Source organism: Oratosquilla oratoria, chromosome 6, assembly GCF_046742065.1.
Source record: "Oratosquilla oratoria isolate Oo_2021 chromosome 6, ASM4674206v1, whole genome shotgun sequence".
In the NCBI taxonomy this organism is placed as follows: Eukaryota; Metazoa; Arthropoda; class Malacostraca; order Stomatopoda; family Squillidae; genus Oratosquilla; species Oratosquilla oratoria.
In genome coordinates, this window is record NC_134782.1 from 10,574,506 (window position 1) to 10,597,400 (window position 22,895).

General features: G+C 39.8%; 1 protein-coding gene across 7 annotated transcripts in view; it reads right to left on the reverse strand.

The window, feature by feature from the left end:
- Positions 1-1,216: 1,216 nt before the first annotated feature.
- Positions 1,217-22,895, reverse strand: part of flfl (serine/threonine-protein phosphatase 4 regulatory subunit 3 flfl) — a 65,654-nt gene continuing 43,975 nt past the window's right edge. For 4 of the 7 annotated variants that reach the window (XM_076186400.1, XM_076186402.1, XM_076186399.1 and 1 more), the window contains exons 14-15: positions 17,489-17,643; positions 1,217-5,855 (exon numbers count right to left, since the gene is read on the reverse strand). In XM_076186400.1, coding sequence (XP_076042515.1) covers positions 5,703-5,855; positions 17,489-17,643 — 308 coding nt within the window. In that variant the 3' untranslated portion in view covers positions 1,217-5,702. Of the gene's footprint in view, positions 5,856-17,488; positions 17,644-18,829; positions 19,054-22,895 lie in introns of those variants that run through there. The other 3 variants (XM_076186405.1, XM_076186404.1, XM_076186403.1) reach the window with 2 other exon arrangements.

The following is a 22,895-nucleotide window of genomic DNA, read 5'->3' on the forward strand; positions in this document are numbered from 1 at the left end:
TGACTGCTGAAACTAGTTTACTCCAACTTCATTACATGGTAACCTCTCACCCCCTTTATCCATTAAAGAACAGATACAAAATCCGTGGGGTATGTCATTTCCTCACCCATTTACAACTTCTCTCCACTCAACTATATTTTGCCTTTTTCTTCCTAGACCAATATTTCCTTTATATCAGATGCCCCATGTGTGGCCATGAGATTGTGTGAGCATAGAGTGCTCATGGATAATACACTCATGCATCATGTGCATATATATTCCAAATAACCTTTTCCCCATTATAATAGTTGGCTGAATCAAAGCATATACCCACCCTAAGACCTATTTGTGCTCCCTTCCATCTCATCTCTTTGAGGATAAAAGGTTATCCCTATCCCTGCCCACTACTCATATGTGGCAATGCAGGAAAAAATAGAATCTCCATACATAGCAGGACCCAATAGCTGAAACTGTTTTACCTCCATTGCTGTATTGCATGGCAACTCTATTCCTTCATCTGCTCACAAATTCAACGACAATAAAATCCTTTCAGACCACTCCTTATCCATTCACAACCACACACCTATTTCTTGCCCCCTTTCGTCCTGTTTTGACAGACATTCCTCTTTCACCCCTTTCTCTGTCTTCCCTTAAGTATACCCCATCCACCTTACTTCTCACTTCCTTCACTTTATCTTTTCCATATGCCCAAACCACCCTTCTTTTAGCATCATTAATCTATGGAAATTAAAGAGAATGTGATTGCCATCTACAAGATTTTTGCTTACATTTTCAGGAATTTACATATCCTTCCCATGTCAAATACTGTTACTGCACTTCTTTGTAATATACTTACATACCAAAGGCTTTTTCAAAATCACAAGGAGAATGATGGCCAAATCAAGGCACACACAAAGGAATTTACATAGCCTTCCCATGTCAAATACTGTTACTGCACTTCTTTGTAATATACTTACATACCAAAGGCTTTTTCAAAATCACAAGGAGAATGATGGCCAAATCAAGGCACACACAAAGGAATTTACATAGCCTTCCCATGACAAATACTGTTACTGCACTTCTTTGTAATATACTTACATACCAAAGGCTTTTTCAAAATCACAAGGAGAATGATGGCCAAATCAAGGCATACACCCAAAGGCTTGTACAAATTTTGACAAAAGTTAAAAAATTTCACACAAGTAATTTCAAGGAAATGCTTAAATGAAACACCATATCTCATCTTGATGTATTTTCTTCATTATAACTTGGGTAACATAAATGTTAAAAATTAATCCCGATGTATACAATTCTTCTCGGCATAAGTAACTACAAAATGGGCCTCATGCTTTGCTTAACAAACACTGACTGACTGACTGACAGTCTCTCAGAAGACAGAGAAGAAGAACTGGACAATGACACCAAGGAAATACTTAAGATGATTATGTAAAGATGCAAATGATGAAAGATGGGATGATGTAAATGACAACATTTAAATGATGATAACAGCGCGCTGCCCTGTCAAACTCCCACCCGCCCCATCCCAGTATAAATTTTTTTACCGATCTTGCATACCTCTCAAATAAATAGTGAAATCTGTATCAAAGGAAAACAAATAATTTCAACCTCAAGCCAAAATCAGTCGCATCACCACAATTGCAAACTTACAAAAAACATTCACTCGCCTGCTAAAAGAACCTAAAACACAAACACACACAAATATACATACACACACACACCTATGCAATATTTATGATGATTAATCCAACTCCATCCATTCAGTCTAAACCTCACCAACTACAAAATGACAATCACTCTCATTTTCAGAAAATTCCTATCAATTCAGCAGCTGTATCCCATTGCAGATCCCACTATTTCCTAATTTACATATACCAGTATAAAAAACCCCCACCAACCTAGGACTCTTTAAACCCTTGGACTTATGTGCTAATCTATCCATTTCCTCCAAGTTAACTCTCTCAGTTCCCACTATATTACAGCTGTCCCTTCCCCACAACTCCCCCCATAACCCAATGTACTTCCTGTCTCTCAATACTTACAAACCCCCATCATCCAACTCTTGCTATCTACCCTTCTAACCAATTTACACCATCTTGTTCTACTTACAGGTAGAGTATCCCATCCAACATACCCATTCTGATGAACAGATTAATACTTCCAGACATCCATCTCTATATATTAAATATTTACTAATACAAATGACATGTCACCCCTTCTTAGGAACCTGTAATGTCCTGTATTGCAAGGATGCTCCCTACCAGACTCAATCTATTAATATCCTGAATTCAAGTGACAATATGGCCCTGATTAGACTGATTAAGATATTGATGAGTGCAAGTCACTGAGGGAAAGTGCAGGGTGGGAGAAGAGGGGACAACAGAAAGAGAAAATAAAAGAGAATGAAAAAAAAAAAAAAAAAAAAAAAGAGAGAGAGATAGAGAGAGAGGAGAGGAGAGATTGTTGTTATGGATTGTAGCTTACCAGCACTTCTATCCTTGTAAACAATCTAATGCCAAGGTCTGTGTAGTTGTGCATATGTCTGTATTTACCTAGTTGTATCTTATGGGAAGGAGAGCTAAGCTCATGGTATCCCATCTTTGTAATATCCAGTTTGTTTGTTTGTTTGTGTGTGTGTGTGTGTGTGTGTGTGTGTGTGTGTGAGAGAGAGAGAGAGAGAGAGAGAGAGAGAGAGAGAGAGAGAGAGAGAGAGAGAGAGAGAGAGAGAGAGAGAGAGAGAGAGAGAGAGAGAGAGAGAGAGAGAGAGAGAGAGAGAGAGAGAGAGAGAGAGAGAGAGACATTGATTTATGGAATTTTTGGCTCGAAGGCCAAGCGCCAGAGCCGGTGTGTGTGTGTGTGTGTGTGTGTGTGTGTGTGTGAGAGAGAGAGAGAGAGAGAGAGAGAGAGAGAGAGAGAGAGAGAGAGAAAGAGAGAGAGAGAAGGGGGGGAGGTGAAGATAGGGAGGGGGGGGAACTATATAGACCAAAGGATGGTGCCTGATGAGTGAACCTGACCTGAATGACACAACTAAGCATGTCTTCTCAAGCACAACCTAAATGCAATATGACCACGTACCAACACTAAGAACAAATAACGACTTCACTTGGAATTGCCAGAGTTGCTGCAAATAAAATGCACAGACAATGCTAAAATAAAAAGTCACTTCTTCAAGTATCGTTGAAATTTTAGAATGAATGACAAATGTCAGTGTCACAATTTAACATCTAATTCACCAACTCAAGCATCGTATCAAATACCTGTCCACCTGAGGGGTAATTGGCTTTATATATACCATGGTGCTGAATTTTCTTCATTCTTTGTACACAATGAGGTTATCTGTCCCCCCACCAAGCATGCTTAAGAAACAACTTGACCTAAGGCTTGGGTTGCTTTGTGGGTTTCCACCAGTCCATCTTGGAGAATAGCTAGAACAACTAAGTGCCAATTTACTGATTGTACAACTCAAGAAGTCCATTAAAATGCTGTGTGATCATGCAGAGGCTATAGTAACAAATGCTCAAAGGAGAAATTTTGGTAAACAAGAAGACAGAAAGAAGTGGTTATCAGTGGGCTGGAATAAGCAGATCTAGTATGGACAAAAATGTTTGAAGAGACCAAAGATGAATGGCAGTTAAATAAAATGGGTAATTAACAGGACAAAGGAAAAGGCCTAGGAGACGGACTTACAACTACCTAGAAACTACGAAGAGGGCGACGCGCAATTACCAATGTGTGGCATTTCACTTGGGACTACCATTGGAAAATTGTAAGTTCAACTCAAGTCAGTGAGGTCCATGTTTCTCACACTATAAGTTTTCCTGCACCAATAAAAATGGCAGTCATCATCACTAAAACAGAAGCTCCAAGCCTAACATGATGCGAGGCAACAAGTGAAATGCCGAGATGAAAAAGATTTGCTACCATGATCTCTAGCATGTTGGCAGTCAAGGCTCATCAATCTTGAATTCAGAAGATTCTCCGAAATGATAATCAAGAAATCATCATAACAATGATCACTGATAATTACATAATCAATGACTTACTCCTGTTTATACAATTGAAGGCAAGTTTGTCATAACACCAACATTATGCAATAAATTACAACTGTTTGATGTCTGTATAAATTAAATTTTAGTTTACTGAACTTATCTGCACTGCATAGCAATGCACGTCTTACTGAAACCTTGACAATGCAATCACTGCCTGTATCAATGGTGCATGAAACTGAAGTGTGAATCATCAAAACTGTAGTCACTTACAGAAGGACATCATATCGGAGAAAGTCATGAGTTGATACAAAAGTGTCAATAGTTTCACTAAATGCATAACACATTGACTGTCAAGACCCTGACTGGGGTCACTGCCGCTGCCTCCTCCTCCTCCTCCTCCTCCTAAACTGGCTCCCCTGATATGATTCATATTGGTATGAGGCATCAGATGAGAAGCTACATCATGGCGTGGCACAGGTACTAGAAGAGGAAATTATGTTACCCATTTCTGAGATTTTTCACTTAGCTGCTTCCTGTACGCTTGCCCCCAACGCCTCAAGACAGTCAGCTGCTTGTGTGCACTGCAGGCCTTGATACTGTGTCCACGTAGGCAACCCTCCCCTAAACGTCAACCACTCCCCCACACAATGTACGTGTCTCTCCATGCCCAAACATTGAGGGAAACTGCCACAGAAAAATAATAAAATAAAATAAAAAAGAAGAGGTTCTGTACAAAAGTCTACTTGAATCTCCCCCGTTGATTGGGTGGCAGAAAGCGAGCTATAAAGGCATGAGACGTGCGGACCTTTGCCGAGTCCTGCGAAGTGGGGTGGGAGTGGCAGCAATGCAGCAGCATTCAAACACTGCCCAAGTACCTCCCTGGCTAGCCTGGCAGCCACTGCCTCAAACATTGTGCTGCCACTGTGCCATCACCGCTGCTGCTGCCACCGCCACCACCACCACCACCACCACCACAGCATCACCTTCATCATATGCACACTAGTTACTAACATAGCCATTAACAATTGTACACTATATAAAAATATTCCATCAAAACAGGTCCATTTTATCTTGGTCACGGTACTTGGAGCCCTTGGTGGCAGGAGGAGGCTAGGTGGCTCTCCTCTACACAGGATTTGTACACGTCGGTGTGAGGCGTTGTGCAGACTATGTACACAGGGCGGGGTGCTGGCAAGGGACCTATGGCAGTGCAGGGAGCCATAGTAGATGCCATGACATACCTGGGAACCACAGCAATTGCCATGGCTATGCCAGGTACATTAGGGTATTGCCATGGTAGAACTCTGTGCCATTGTGGGCAAATGGCACAGCAGCCGCCAGGGGCCACAGCAAATACCATAGCAGTGCCAAGGCCACTCATTTCTGCCAGACCGTGAATGACAGCCTGGGTTGTGTCCTGGCAGTAATTGCAATGTTGTCACCACCATCCATCCATCTGTCTGTCTATTCAGGACTTGCTGTGCGACGACAACGACGACTGGATGCTCTCCCATTCCATGGCACTTCTTGTTGTGTACAGGTGCCAAAGGCTTTCATCCCACAGCACTTGCCACTTGACCCAAAATGTCATGTTGCACTTAAGACCCTCCAATGTCTGTATTTGTGTTGGCATGCCAGCCAACCCCAGCCTTCCCATGAGCACCCACCAGTACACGCTTGAATGTCATTCAGGAAACCCAATTATTGCCAAGCTATTCAGTCACTGCTAAGCCTCGGTCTCTTTGTTGATGGCACACTCCCATCTTCCTCCTCCTCCTCCTCCTCCTCCTGTTCTTCATCATTACCTTCCTCTTCTTCCTCCTCCTCTTCCTCTTCATCTGAATCCCCCTCATAGTCCACTAAACTCATCTGAAAAAATAAATTATCATTAGATAATAGAAAGAAAAACATCTTCAAGCTATGTTTGTACAACACATATACATTTCCTACAAGCAAAGCTATAGAGCTATAGTATTCATCTGAAAAGATGGGTTAAATTGATGACTGTAAACATCAAGAGAACAATGCAGAAAAAATATCTATCTAAAGAAGAGAAGGTATGGGGGGGAGGGGCATGTAGGCAAGTATTTAGTACCTTGGTACAATGCTTGTACTTTTGGAGTCAGAGATTTTAGTAGGGCTAGTGGAAGCCGAGAGTGATCATGAACGAAGTCACCAATCATAAAGTGCTGCGCGAATGATCCGTGCAGGTGTCACTTGAGTCCTTAAAATATTGACAATCAAACTTATGCAGTCAATATCACCAGAGGAGAGTGTAGTGTAGGGGGGGAAAAGAGAGGGAGGGACAGAAGAGAGAAAGGGAAGAAAGGAGGGTGAGAATGGGAGAGGGTGAAGAGGGAATATGAGCAAAAGACAAAGAGGATGGAGATGGAAGGAGGGAGGAAAGGGGGAGGAAAGGAGAAGAAAGAAGTAAATATATACAAGGAGAGAGAAGTAGAGTGGGAGAATAGAACAGAGAAGGAAAAGGAAGAAAAGAAGGAAAAATGGAGTGGAGACTTGGAGCATTGGCTAACAAGAGCAAAGGAGCACAGAGAAAGACAAGGGGGAGGGTGTATATGTTGAAAAGAATCAAGGAGGAAGAAAGTAGAAGGGGTAAGAGGGAGTGGAAACTACAGACACGTAAGGGAAGAGAACTAATGCAATGAAAAAGGAAGATAGTGGCAGATGATGAAAGATGGGGAAGGGAAAAGATGGTGAGAGGGCTAAAATGAAAAGGAGAAGTTATTGATGGGGAGGCACTGAGATGGGAAGTATTAGTATTTCTTCATCAATATCTGTGGCTCTATCCTGGGAAAATATATCACATCTAAGAGGTGGAACTGTAGAGATGAAACACATTTGGTCTCTTCCTCTCCAACTCCCTTACACTCCAAGGCACCTTTCTAACAGCATCACGAATAAAACAATGCTTTCATGCAACCTAATCATCAAATGACAATCATTTATATCTCCTCATTCAACTCAGCAAATACTCCCTCTAATTTTTCCCAACCACTGAGCAGAACACTAACTTTGAACAACAATTTTAAATCTAGATACTCTGAAACATTCAAATTCCCATGCAACTTAAACAGCACATTTCCAAAGAAAAGAGCTTTAATGCCACATGCTTTGTTGAAAATTAAGAAAGTGTACAAACACCAATACAGTGACTGCAGAATAACCTACACAGCTTGACAGAATTGTTGCAACCCAGTTCTATTAAAATCCTTTCTTATGTACCTAAACATCCACATTCATCAATGCATGCTACGTCAAATACTTTAAGCTCTGTCTCTCATCCTTCAAACATCGTCATTCCACATCCGATGATTACTTTTGCTTATCTTCATTTTAAAGTTTCTTCTCTTACACACCTTCCAGACTCAGTCACTAACTGCTTCAGCCTCTCAAAATCAACCAAAAGCACAATATCATCCACATATAAAAACTGGCTCACTCCTCATGTCCTTCCATTCCCATCCACCAGTTCTGAGCCTCTCCCTAGCACTTCTGTCTCCAATTCTCTTACCATCCCATATTGACATGCATACTCTGATCAGTGGCAACCACAGATTTTGGTCACAGGGAAACATTGATCATGGTGGTGTGCAGGTGGCTTTTGGAAATCACATTCAACTGCATTACCCACAATCACCTTATCAATATGCCTATACAGTTGGAAACCAAAATCCTCTCCACAGTGCAACACATGAACATGATGGGCATACAGTTCTGTAAGATTCCTCACTCCTACACATTCTTGTCATTACATAATATGTGTACAGGACATGTATATAAATACAAGGGTTTTTTCCACCTTACAAGTGCAGCAGTAGAAGTCAAAGGTATAAATCCAATCCTACCCTTTTCATCCCCCACATACTCCACTCCCATTCACCACCCCTCCCTCCCTCCCTCTTTTCTTGGCTCCTCCTGGATGATAGGTCATCCCTACATCTCACCCACTGCCCTGGGTCAAAAGCAATGCAGCAAGACACAGCACATCCACAGCTAGGGCACTTCATTTAATTGCCAACCCACCCTCTATCCCCTCATGCAAAAAAAAAGAGATGAGGAGAAATCCCTTTGGGCTCCTTCAAAATATCATTCACCCACTCTTTCCATGCATCACAGCATCATCCATACACAACAATTTTCCACTCACCCATATCTTGTCTTCTCCCTTCCTTTCTCAACAGACATTCCCCTCTTTCCCAATGCCCATTTTACCACCATTTATCCATCTCATCCTTGGTTGCCCCCCTCATGTTCACTCCATCCACATTTGCCTTCCACACCTTTTTTACAAATCTTTCTTTACTCATTCTTTTCATGTGTCCAACCCTATATCCTAACTCCCTTTCCATCCCCCGCTCTCCTCATCACCTACTTGTTTTTCACTCTATCCAGCCTAGTAACCCTACAATACTTCTCAGCATTTCATCTCAAACACATTTAAACTCTTCCTCTCTTATGTTCCATGTTTCTGTCTCACACAGTGCTGTTGGCACAATCACCTTCATACAATCTCCTCTTAGCATCCATTCCCAAATGTCTACTTCTCATTACACTTTTTAAATCCCAAGGCATTTACTTGCTTCTCTCAATCTACCTTCTAACTCAACCTCCACTCCTCCCTTTCCTACCACATGTGCCCCCAAGTATCTACAGCTATTCACTTCCTCCAGCCTCTCTCCCTTAATACTCATTTCTAATTTGCTGCCATTTTCTTCACTTGTACATCATCACCTTACTTTTACCCACATCTATCTTCAACTTCCTTGTTTTGCACACCTTCCCAAACTCCATCACTAACCTTCTTAATACCTCCTCTGATCCTGCTAAAAGTGCAGCGTTGTCAGCAAACACAAACTGCCCTATCTCCCATTTTTTTTCTTTAACCATCTCCTATCCCCAGCCCATTACCTTTGCATTTACCTATCACACCACCCCATCCATGTATAAATTGAACAGCCATGGCAACATGACATCCCTGACCAAGTCCCACCTTTACCTCAAACCACTCACTCTCTCCATTTCTAATTCTAACACAGGCTCTACTACTCATAAAAACTGCTGCCTGTTCTTACCAGCTTTCCTCCTACCCCATATATTTACAATTCCTCCCAGTGCCTTCCTGTCATAAGCCTATTCCTAATCCATAAAGGCCCAAAATACATTCTTACCTTTTCCTAAATTTTTCCCACATATCTGCCTTACCACAAAAATCTGATCCATGCAACCCCTACCTGTCCTAAACCAACAACTGTTCCTCACCTCTTTTTCTCTCCTAATTCTCTCAATCAAAACCCTCCCATAAACCTTCCTAAATGCACCCAACAAACTGACCCTCCAAAACTACTACTCACACTTGTCCCCTATACAGGCTTTCCTCCAGCACTACCCTCTTTTAGACAAACATTAAATAACCTCACCATCACTGTACCTCACTTTTTTAGACACACTGCATGACACCCATCTAACCCAGGTGCCTTACCTGCTCTCATCATTCTAATAACTGCTTTCACCTCATCTTTTCTTATTTCTCCTCCATTTTCCTCATTCATCACTCATTTTCTTATCACTTAGCAACTCCCTAAAATACCCTGCCCATCTTCCTTTTACTGCTGTCTTTCATTATCATCTTTCCATCTGCACTTTTTAACCTTTTCTTCTCTATTTGACTTGCCCACTTCCTCTTTTAATTTCCTTCCAAAACATCTCTTTATTACTTTCAAATTTATTTTGTCATACTCTTACCACATTTCACATTTGCTCTCTTTTTTTTTGCCTCCTTTATCTTATGTTCTTCTCTTCTATTTTCATTGTACCCTCATGTGATTCTCATCCTATTTTGCAATCATTTGTGAATGCTCGTTTCTTCTCTTCTACAACTTTCTTTGCCTCATCATCCCACCACTTACTACCCTTCCTTCTATTTCCTCCTGTCCTCCTTGCTAAACATAAAATCACACCAGTTGATACTCAAACATTTGGAACACACTAAAACCTACACCTTGAAACACAAAGCTCCCTGTATACCATAATTGTGAATATCTATAAGCCCATATCTCAAAATGAAGACTGTGGGTCTGAATAGCAAGCTCTGTCCTTTACCTGACTCCTCCAGACAGCCCAACCACAGAGTTCTTTCCACAATAGGCAAGAATTGCACTGGTGCAACTGCATTCAGGCTGCCACCCAGCATTAAATTAGTAACAACAATGAACGGGATTGACCAAAGAATGAAACTGTCACAGATGCAATCACCACACAAGACATGAAACACCTAATTCTACACTGCCCTACTCTAGTCTTACCAAGAAAATGCAATAGCTCATCCCTGAGTGACTTGTGAGCCAATCCTAAATAGCCACACCAGTTATTGGGGAACCTTGAATCTCCTGGGGGGTAATGGATCAACTGACTGACCCCTCCCCCTCCCCCATCTATTTACATGTTAACCAACCATGGCAACATTGCTAACTTAAAAAATTAAGTTTCCATTCCTGACCTTAATTAACACATTCCCTACTACTAATCTCCCCAAAATTTATTTCAACAGATTTCCCATATTCCCAAAATTTTACACTGCTTACCTTTTGATCCTGTATGCTTTCTCAAGCCCATGAAAGATCTTTAACTTTGTTAAATTCTTCCATTTCTACAAAACCTTGATCTACCATCTTTTTCTAATTCACACTGCTCTTCTCCAATCACTATCTCAATTTACACAGCCATACTTTGTACCCATCACACTTATTTAATCCCTTTAAAACTACATTCATATTTGTATTCTTTCCCTTGAATAACAGGAATATACATCCACACCTGATTCACTTGGGCACTTCCTCTTAGACAAGCATTCAACAACCTCACCAGCTGTTGCTATTATCATTCCACCCTTTGTCAAATATCCCACATCATCCATCATCCAGGTGCCTTTCCAGGCTTCCTTTTCTTCAATGCCACTTGTACTTCCTATTTTCCATTAGCCTTTATGTTCTCCTCAACCATCAGTTATTCTTGTATTTCCCACTACTACACTGCTTCCCTGTCCTCCTGTACAATAAAAAAAAATCTTTAATTATTCTGCCAACTGTTCTAAAACAGCTTTTCTGCAAACAGCTATCTTTTCCTTTCTACCATCTCCTCTCTACCTGACTTACCTATTCACACTCCCTTCCTTCCAAAACACTTTTCATTCCTTTCAAATTTTTCAAGATTCTTCTGCCTCATATCCACTTCTGCACTATACCTTTCATAAGCTTCCTTGTTTCTTCTTTGCAATCTTTTTTCATGTCCATGAGTCTTTTTCACCACTCACCATTTCATTCCACCATTCACTATCACTCTCATCCCACACACCACTCTTGCACATTTCAATAGTTCCTTCCTGAAACATATCCATTCTATTTCAACTTCCACTTCCCCTTCTTTTTCACCATATTCCATACATTGAGTTTCACCTGGTATTTATCCTTTTTTTCCTTTTCAGGGACCACCAATGGGGGCACCTGGAAGTAGTGGTCCTTAAAGATGGACGATGGACAAGGACAATACCTCCCTGCTCCCATCTTCAAAACCTGTGAACACTCTCACCTCCACCTAGAGGTGCTGACGGGGTTTCCTGATCAGGCCCAATATACTTATCAACTTCAACTGTATTTCCAGCTTAACACATACAAAAAGGATTTCCCCCCATATAAGGAGGGTGGCCCAGTCAAAGCATATTCACAGTAAATAAATAAATTAACAAACAAAATAATAATAAATCAAATCAAATATCCTTTACTACATTTGGGCTTAAGTGTTTTAGATGGAAGTTTGAGAACTTAACTGGACATTTTGTGTGATATTCTTAAATTTTTTACATCTTTGTTCATGGAAAGAAGGGTGTCATCTGTGTCTAGTTTTATTTACTGTTTCTCTATTCACCACCCTCACCAATTCATTTGAATTGTGGGTTTGAAAAAACTTGTTCTGGGTTTACTTATCATATTACACTGTTGTCCTGATGATATTCCCTTCAGCTGTTCCAACTGCTTCATAGGTGACAGAGAGTTAATTCTTAATGTATTATATAGTTCTTCATATGTCTGCTGTTTTCTCATCATTTATTTTCTAATATTTTTCCCAGTTTCCTTCTTGTTATATTCAATCAATTAAATCGAAGTCCTTAAAGTTTTCCTCATCAAAATGTACAATTCAATTTTGTTATCAATGTAGTTCAAATGAATGTACAATATATATACACACACACACAATAATAACTCAGCAGTCTGAGTTCAAGTCCCCAACCTGGGCTAAATGCATTGGAACAATGCAAGACAATCCCAGTTCTGGTGAGTAAGGAGTGTGAGTGTGTGAGGGTGTATGTATGTGTGTGGGGGATGTGTGTGTGTGTGCATGTATTTTACCTAGTTGTATTATACAGCAAGGGAGCTATGCTCGTAATGACCTGTTTTTGTATCTCTCAGCATTTAGTTTGTCCTTAAATTCTTGTATAGTTTTTCCACCCACTGTTGCCTCGTCTAATTTGTTCCAGACATCTACCACTCTATGTGGAAAACTATTATTTTTCAAATCTTTTCTACAACTATCCTTTTTGAGTTTCTTTTCATGTCCTCTTATTTTTCTTTTATCCCACTTTAATAAATCTTCCCTGTCATGGACTTCCATTCCTTTCATTTTTCTGTAAATGGCCAGTAGATCTCCTCTTTCTCTTCTTTGTTCCAGGGTTGGTAGTTCCAATTTGGACAATCTTTGTTCCTATGTAAATTTTGAAAGTGTTGGTGCCATTTTGGGTATGTATGTATTTACCTAGTTGTATTATACAAGAAGGGAGCTATGCTCATGGTGCATCTTTGTATCTCTCAGCATCAAGTTTTTTCTTAAAATCTTGAATAGTGTTTGCACACACTGTTTCTTTGTCCAATTTGTTCCAAGTATCTATCACTGTGAGGGAAGCTATTTTTTTCAGATCTCTTCTGTAATTATCTTTTTTTTTTTGTGTGTCCTCTTGTTTTTCCATTGTCCCATTTCAATAAGTCATTCTTATCTAAGATTTCCATTCCCTTCATAATTCTATAGATAGTAAGTCTCCTCTTTCCCTTCTTTGTTCCAGAGTTCGTAATTCTAATTTGGACAGTCTTTGTTCATATGTCAATTTGGAAAGAGTTGGTGCCAGTTTTGTTGTTGCTCTTTGTATTCTTTCTAACTTCTTTATATTCTTTTTGGTACTGGGTTTCCATAGTTTTGCTACGTACTTGAGTTTTGGTCTTATTAGTGTAGTTAATTTTTCTTTTATTTCCTCGTCCAAATACGCAAATGCCACTTTTATTGACCTCAATAAATTATGGGTTTCTCCAACTATTTTATTAATATGCTTATCTGGTGTCATGTCTTTGCTGATCATCACTCCAAGGTCATTTTCTGAGTTTACTTTTTTGACCTCTTCACCAATTTTATAATTCTCAATATTCTGATGTATGCATGCATTTACCTAGTTGTATTATACGCGATGGGAGCTATGCTCATTGGTTGTGACCCATTTTCATACCTTTCCACGTCCAGTCTTTTCTTGAAATCGTGTATAGTTCTGGCATTCACTGTTTCACTGTTCAATTTGTTCCAGACATTGATCACTCTGTGTGGAAAGCTATTCCTTTTCAGATCTCTTCTAAAACTGTCTTTCTTAGTTTCTTCTCATGTCCTCTTGTATTTCTTCTGTCCTATTTTAGTAGGTCATCCCTATCAAGAATTTCCATCCTTTTCATAATTCTGTAAATGGTTATCAAATCACCTCTTTCTCTTCTTTGTTCCAGGGTTGGTAAATTAATTTGTCCAATATATATATATGTATGTATATATATATATATATATATATACATATTTATATATATATATATATATATTTGTATATATATATAATATTTATATATTTCTTTAATACTGGGTGTCCATAGTGACGATATTCCAATTTTGGTCTTATCAGTGTAACTAGTATTTTCTTTACCATTTCTTCATCCATGTAGTCAAAGGCCATTTTCATTGGTTTTAACAAGTTAAAAGTTTCTCAGACTAATTTGCTGACATGTTTGTCTGGTGCCATGTCATTTGAGATAGTTATTCCTAGGTCCCTTTCCAAGTTTACCGTTTTAACTTCCTTTGTATCAATTTTATATTGCCCCGAGATTCTAATTTTACTTTTTCCAAATTCCATTATACATTTCTTAATTTTGAAGTTCACTTCACTCTTTTGACTCCATTTCCAGACTTTGTTCAGGTCTTCTTGAAAAGATATGCAGTCTTCCTCTGTACTTAACTCTCTTTAATAGTTTCACATCATCTGCAAAGAAGTTCATATAACATTCCATACCTTCATCCATGTCATTTATATAAATAGCAAATATCATCGGAGTCAATACAGAGCCTTGGGGGACTCCGCTTACCATATCTTCCCAATCTGAGTTCTTGTCTCTCAGTACCACCCTCATTTTTCTTCCGTTCAAGAAATCTTTCATCCATTCCAATAATTTTCCTTGTATTCCACCTATTATTTCAATTTTACTTAGTAGCTTTTTGTGTGGTGCTTTGTCGAAAGCCTTTTGTAAGTCCAAGAAAGCACACACTGCCCACCCATCTCTTGTATTATTTCTATCAATCTTGAGTAAAAGCATATTCAGTTTGTAGTACATGATCTTTCACTTCTAAAACCAAATTGTTTAGGGTTTAGTATATTGTTCTCTTCCAAGTGTTTAATCCATTTATTTTTAATAACTTTTTCACATATTTTTGCTATTGTGCTTGTAAGGGATACCAGTCTATGGTTTGTTGGATTTTCTTTGTCTTCTTTGTATATTGGTATAATATTTACATTTTTCCAATTTTGTGGTACATTTCCTTCTTTGAGTGTATTTTGTAAGTTCATCTATACGTTCTTTTAATATCCAGTTCACAATTCCATCAGGCCCATATTACTTTCTGATGTCAAGGTTCTTTATTTGGTCCCTTATTTCTTTCTGTGTCACCGTTATTTCTTTAATTTCGAAGGATCTTTCTCACTGTGTATACGTCCTTCATCCCAAATTTGTGAGCTTTCAATTGTAAATACATACATACATATACCAAGGCTTTTTCCCCCTCTCAAGGGAGGTAGCCAAAAAGGGAAAGGCATAAAAATACTCCCACCCATTTCATCCCTAAATACACTCCACACCCCTCCCACCCTCCCTCTCATCTGAGCACCTCCTGGATGACGGGTCATCCCTGCACCTTGCCCACCACCCTGGGTCAGAAGCAGTGTCGCAAGACACAGCACATCCACAGCAAGGCCGCTTCATTTAATCGGCGACCCCCCCTCTCCGTCCCCCCTTGCATATAAGGAGAGGACGGGGAGAAATCCCTTCGGGCTGCGTCAAAATTTACTCACACACACTACTCCACCCCCCATTCCTCCTCATGCAATCACAACATCATCCATATACAACCATTCTCCACTCACCTCTGTCTTCCGTCCTCTCCCTTCCTTCCTCAACAGACATTCCCCTCTTCCCCAAAGCCCCCTTCACCCCATCCATCCACCTCATCCTAGGATGTCCCCTCATGTTCACTCCCTCCACATCTGCCTTCCATACCTCTTTTACTAGTCTTTCTTCACTCATTCTTTCCATGTGTCCAAACCATCCTAATATTCTTTCATCAACCCTATCTCCCAGCTCCTTTTTCACCCCTGTTCTCCTCCTCACCTCCTCATTTCTCACTCTATCCAGCCTAGTAACTCCCACCATACTTCTCAGACACCTCATCTCAAACACATTCAAACTCCTTCTCTCTTCTTCTCTTATGTTCCACGTTTCTGCCCCATACAGTGCTGTTGGCACAATCACTCCTTCATACAGTCTCCTCTTCGCATCCATTCCCAAATGTCTATTCCTCATTACACTCTTTATTCCACCAAGGCATTTACTCGCTTCTCTCAATCTACATTCTACCTCCACCTTCACTCCACCTTTTCCTGCTACACTTGCACCCAAGTATCTAAAACTATCCACTTCCTCCAGTCGCTCTCCCTTAATGTTCACTTCCAGTCTACTGCCACTTTCACCCCTTGTACATCTCATCACCTTACTTTTACCCACATTTATCTTTAGCTTTCTTCTATCACATACTCTCCCAAACTCTGCCACCAGCTTCCTCAATCCCTCCTCCGACCCTGCCACAAGCGCAGACAGACCTAAAATGCCTGGTCATTACTTTAGCCATTTCTACATCTTCTATATATTCTTTATTTCCTTCACAGTTTCACTATTTCATGTTTTTCTTTTAGTTTGTCATTTACATATCTGTAAAATAATTTAGGTTGGTCTTTGCATTTGTCTATTATATCTTTTTCGTAGTTTCTTGTTTACTCTGTATATATACATATTCAATTCTCAGTTTCATATGTTTGCCATTTTTTTTTCCATCTTTTCCAGGCTTTGTCTCTTCTATCTTTAGCATCACTACACTTTTTGTTATAACATTTTATGTAAACCCTTTTTTGTTTCTTCTTAGGTACATATTTATCTGTTCCCTCCTTGTATTTTTCTTTAAATATGTTCCATTTCTCTTCCATCTTTGTTTCATTATTTGAAATATTTTTCCAGTTAGCGTGTTTACCTAGCTGTATTTTGCAAGAGGAGAGCTATGTTCGTAGTGACCCACTATTGTATCTTTCCACATCCAGTTTTTTCTTAGTCTTGTATAATTTTAGCACTCATTGTTTCCTCTTTCAGTTTGTTCCAGAATCTTTCACTCTGTGTGGAAAGCTATTCTTTTTCAGATCTCTTCTGTAACTGTCTTTCTTAAGTTTCTTCTTGTGTCCTCTTGTAGCTCTTCTGTCCCATTTTAGTAGGTCATCCCTATCAATAAATTCCATCTCTTTCATAATTCTGTAAATGATATCAAATCACCTTTCTCTTCTCTGTTCTAAGGTTAGTAAATTTAGTTTCTGTGTGTTTTTTGGGTACTAGGTGTCCATAGAGATGCTGCATATTCCAATTTTGTGTGCGTGTGTGTGTGTGTGTGTGTGTGTGTGTGTGTGTGTGTGTGTGTGTATGTGTGTAGTCACAAACTAGCCATACATAAGGCCATATATGGCCTCTGAACTCTCATCTAGGAGGGTTATAGCTGTATATCACATAACCAACATGTAATCCAAGACCATGATGTATCTCATACAAACAAACACACTGATGGCAGACTAAGCAAGATACAAGTGCTAACAGCATCTACATGAGAACTGACAGCTTACTGGAGTGAAAAACAATTGCGTTAAAAGATACATGCAACAAAAGAAATTAGATGGATAACTGTAATCTTCAATAACACTAGTGGTAACAAAAACTAAACTAGTACAGCAGGTAGCCAAGTGTTGAAAACCTAAGCATAACTGTTACAAACTAGACAGGCATCTGGTTCCAAAGATCAAATTGAGGTGGCAGACAAACTCTTGCCTTTTTATTGGTGAGCAGAGTTGGTTTGTTGGCATCAGGAGTGACAGCAGCAGTAGTGTTGTTGTTGTCTTTGTTGCCGTTGTTGAGGTGCACCCCCTGCGTCTTGCCTGGCCCTCCAACCACCTTGCTGCTCCCGTTCTCTTTCTCCAATTTCCCTGTTAAGTGGTTAACAATCTCAAGAACTGCACATTTCATACATCTGTACAGTTCTAACCTATCTGCTATTTCCCATGAGACAATATGTGCAAGCTAAAATTTTTGTAAAGGGTAATCATGTATTAAAAAATGCCATTCACCACTTTTTGACAAATGACAAACTAAACCTATTTGTATTCTGTCTCCAATAACCAGGGCTTCTATCCTTGGGGACAATATCACACCAAAGAGGTCAAGTCACAGAAGTGGTAAAGGAGAGATTTAGGGTGGGAAGTAAGAGGGATAGAAGTTAAAAGTGACAAGTACTCTTCTTGGTATGGAGATAAACCTCCACTTATAACAAATGAAAGTATCAATTATGGCTGCTTATCATGTAAACCTTCAACCATAATGTTAAGTCATTTGGTTTGTGTACTGACTATATTCTGGTCATATGTTCACATATTCCCTGTCAATGAGCTATTCTAACTCAGTCCCCAAAAAAAGGACTAAAATTTCCAATAGAAAACATACATAAAAACATAGTGAAAATTTTTGAATGACTGGTTCATATTTCACATTCAAAATGGGAAAAACTACATATTTGCCAAGACTACCCTTCAATTCACTGAATATACAAAATTCATATACCTTATGCTTAAGATTCTATGTTTATGCTAGCTGTCTCCAAGCTTTGGTAGCTACATGAACTGGTATCTATAATTCCAAGAAACAAAGAAATTCTGTACAAAACATAATCACTTCTATCCTAATCAACTACTCATTGGAAATTTTGTTACTAAAATACACCACCTAAACAAAGATATCCCTATATCAGTGTACTACATAATTTCCTTTTTTTCATGTGGGACTGTGCTGCTAGTTTTAATTAGATTAAGGCCAAGCATAGGGTATGGAAAGAATTGTCATGTAAGGGAGATCAAGAAGTGCTTAGATGGTTTAGGCATATGACATGAATGAACGAGGAGAGCAGAAATGGATGTAGAGAACTTGTGAGGAAGACCAAAAATAATGATGATGATGACATTCCCAAGGTTGTCTGGCAGAGCAGCCTCGTCTCCCCGAGGAATGCCAAACCTGGAGCAGGGTTTTCCCATAAATCCCTTACAGAATACATACTGTGTTGTTGGCATGCATAATTATGTACATTGCTGTCTTCCATAATGTGTAGAATGGAATGGGGTGAAGTGTTACATCCTAAGGTGGATGAATGGGGTACTGGAAGCACTGGATACAAGAAGAATGGAGCACAAGAGTCCAAAGAGATGTTCTTCTTGTCTGCTCCATAGTATTTTTTGAGTGGTGGCAGCAAACCAGATCAGGCTGTTGGGCCTTGCTGTGGAGGTGCTATTGTCTCACTGCAATGCCTTTGACCAGGGCAATGTGGCAGGGAACAGTTGTACGAGGTGCTAAGATAGGAGGAACAATGAATGGGTTTTTAGATGGGTCTATCTATTGACTTGGCCAGCCCCTTTGTATGGGGTTCAAAGCCTGTTGCATGTATTTCCCCTCCCCCCATAAAATCCAGAAATACAAACACAAACACACACACACACTAAAAAATGACAATGGAAAAACAAGGTCATAAAAAGAAACTCAAAAAGGATAACTATAGAAGAGATTGGAAAAAGAATAGCTTCCCACTCAGAGTGCTGGATATCTGAAATAACTTAGATAAAGAAACAGTGTGTGCAAATACTTTTCAAGATTTTAAAACTTGATGCCGAAAGATACAAAGACTGGTCACTATGAACATAGCCCACTTCCCATGTAATACAGCTAGGTAAATACACACAAAACCCAATTAACCATCCTTCCCATACCAGTACCCTTGGGCTAAAATATCATGCCTGTCCACTATTACTGTTCAGATCAAAGGCACTGCAGCAAGGCACAGCTCTTCCACAGCAGGATCCAACTGTAACCCCTCCCCTTCCTACCATAATTTACAAAAATGCATATATCTTTGGTCTGCATCCTTCCTTTATCCAGTCGCGATCTCCTTTTCAATTCAATCTTTTGCACTTTTTCCCTGCTTGACAAAATTTCCACATGTATCCAAAGCCCCCATTAACCCCATCCATCCACCTCATACTTGGTCTTCTCAAAAGTTCATTACACTTGATTTCCACACTCTTTCCTAGTCCTTCCACATTCACTGTATCTTCATATATGCCAAAACCACCTCTGCACTCTATACCACCTAGTCCAACTCTCTTATCCCACACATTTCTAAACCTATCAATTCTTGTAACACATACCATACAACAGTTCATCTAAAAAACATTCACTTTTTCTTTATACTCAGGTCCCTGTTCCATACAGTGCTGTGGATACAATCACTCTACACATTATCTTTGCATCCCTAACCCCAAATTATTCACCATAACACCTTCCTTTCCACCTAGACATTTATTTAATTCCTTTACTCTATTCACCTCCACAATCACTCCACTGTTGAGAAAGGTGGGAGGCTTGAAGTGCACTTCAAGCCTCCCACCTCTCTCAACAGTGTTTCTTCTATCCCAAATATCCACAATCCTATTGACCCAACTTTTTCTTCATCCACAAAAAAATTATTCAAACACCCTCTACTGTTCATCTGCCCACAGTTACTCCTGAATTACTGCTTCTGTTCTAATACTTTCAATTGACACCCTCGCATATGCCTTTCAAATTATACTCAACAAAATGATCCCTCCAGCACTACCATATTCTCATTTGTCCCCTTTCCAATACTCTTTGCACCTCATCATTTCCTATATCCATCATTATCCTTTTCTATCCCCCTTATAAGGGGGAAAAAGCCTTTGATATGTTTGTATCACAGTTGTTTTCCTAGCTCCTCTAAATGCCACAATCAATCCATCTCTAACCTTCTCCATACTAACAATTATCTGATATAACCCACTCTTCTTCCCCTCACCACCTTCACTTCCATTAACTTGTCCATCTACACCCTTTACCCCTTCCTTTCTACTTGACTCCCCTTCCATCTCTCCACTTTATTCCAAAAATTATTTTTTATTCTTTTCAAATTCTGTCAGACTATTACCCCACCTCACATCTGATCTCCTTTCCCTCCCTCACTTCATATTTAGCTTTTTTTTTTTCTTGTACCTCTCATATGCTTCCCTAGTCCTCTCTTGCAACTAATCCTCACCTACTTACTTCTCTTCTACCCCTACTTCCACCTCTTCATCCTACCATTCACTACCTTTCCTTCTGTTCTCTCACCCTCTTGTTCCCACATATCATCTTTGTGCACTTTGTTACTTCTTCCTTGAAACATACATTCTTCTTCTGCTCCTTTCCAATTATCATTCACTACCCCCAACTTTCCCTATCTTGTTCATCCTCATCCCCTCCCATAATGCCTATCTACCCTGTCATACACTTTTTCTAAATCCATGAAAGGCCAAAATACATCCTTACCCATTGCTAAAATGCTTTTGTACGTTTTACAAGAACTTGATCTATGCACCACCTGCATCTCCTAAATACACACTAGTAGCTAGTCTTACTTCACTCATTCTTTCTATGTGCCTTCTGTTCCCCTCCTAATGTTCTCAAATGACACCCTAATCCACATTATCTTTGAAGACACTTCTCTCCACTTCCCCTCACTTAATCATTTACAACACTGCCACTTCTTCCCTCCCTTACCCCATCACTATTCCTGACACTTTATCCATCACACTCAATTCCAACTCACCCTTTCCTTCCAGTTTCATTTCACTTAATGCTAACACAACCTACTTTCTTTTAAAAAATATACTACCAATCTCATCTTTACTCTTGTCCATACCATATGCACATTCAATGACATAAACATTCAGGTTCTTGTTGGAATTTCCCTCCCATTCCCATTTATATTTTGCCGTTTCAAAGGAGAAAAATACAGCATGGAGATTGCTAGTACCCTCATTTCATCCCATTTTGTTATCTATGACATACATACATACATATAACAAGGCTTTTTCCCCCTTACTAGGAAGGTAGCCAAAAAGGAAAAGGCATAAAATCATTCCCACCCATTCCATCACTGAAAACACTCCACACCCCTCCACCCTCCCTCCCATCTTAGCACCTCCTAGATGACGGGTCATCCCTGCACCCTGACCTATGACATACATGGGAAAATGGTGGTATTCTTCTCCCACCACATCAGGGAAATCAGAAATGAAAAAGGGAATCTGAAGTAGTAATGAATTAAATCACAGGGATATCATAATGGAAGGACAGCTGAAGTACAAAAGAATCTCTTCATTCCTTTATAGAGATTTTAATGAACAGTACTCGTCAAAAGTATGCAGCACCTACTCTTTGCTGTTGCATATTTAGGACGAAAATAGGAGGGCATTTTCCGAGGTAAAATTATGTAGATAGAATGCATCTGGCAACCCCCTGATGTCACACTGGACCACCAGAGTGAAATGTAAGGGAGAACCCAGCCAGTTACTCCTACTGTCGTGGGAAGAGCATTTACCGGTAATCCCTCTCTTCGAAACCTTGCCCTTTTTCACATTCATTTCCCTAGGGCCTGTATCACCATGGTCCCTACAAAAGAATTTGCTCAAGATATAATTGCCCAAATCATTGGACTAAAGAAACCAGTGAAATGTTGAATGTGGCCAAGTCCAAAGCCAAGAGATACATATTGCAATTTCAGGAGGGAGGAGGCCTAGAGATATAATCTCAAACTTATGATAGGGAACCCTATGAAGACTTCTCCAAGGGTTTTGATCATAAAGCATACTTTAGGGTCAAATCCACCAACAAAAGCAAAATCTCAAGCCCTCCTCCCTCCCAAAATCACACCATGTATCTCTTGCCTATCGACTTGGCCACCTTCACCATTTCACTGATTCCCTTAGTTCTATGGCCTATCTTCTTTAGTCCAATGATTTGGGCAATTATTTCTTCAGTTAATTCCTTTGTTGGGGCCTTGGTAATGATACAGACCCTAGGGAGAGAAAACCAGTGTGAAAAAAAGGCAAGTTCCCAAAGAGAGGGGTTACCTGTAAATGCTCTTCCTATGGCAGTGTGGGGGTAAGGGGTTGCCAGATACATTCTATCTGCATAATTTCACCTCAGAAAATGCCTTCTTATTTTTGTCACAAATATGCGGCCACAAGGGGCAGGCGCTGCATACTTTGAATGTGTAGCTTTGGTCAACAGGGGTGCCCTTAAAACAATTCCTAAAGCAATGACTGCATTTTGCCATGGAGGAGGTGGTGTTGTTGATTAT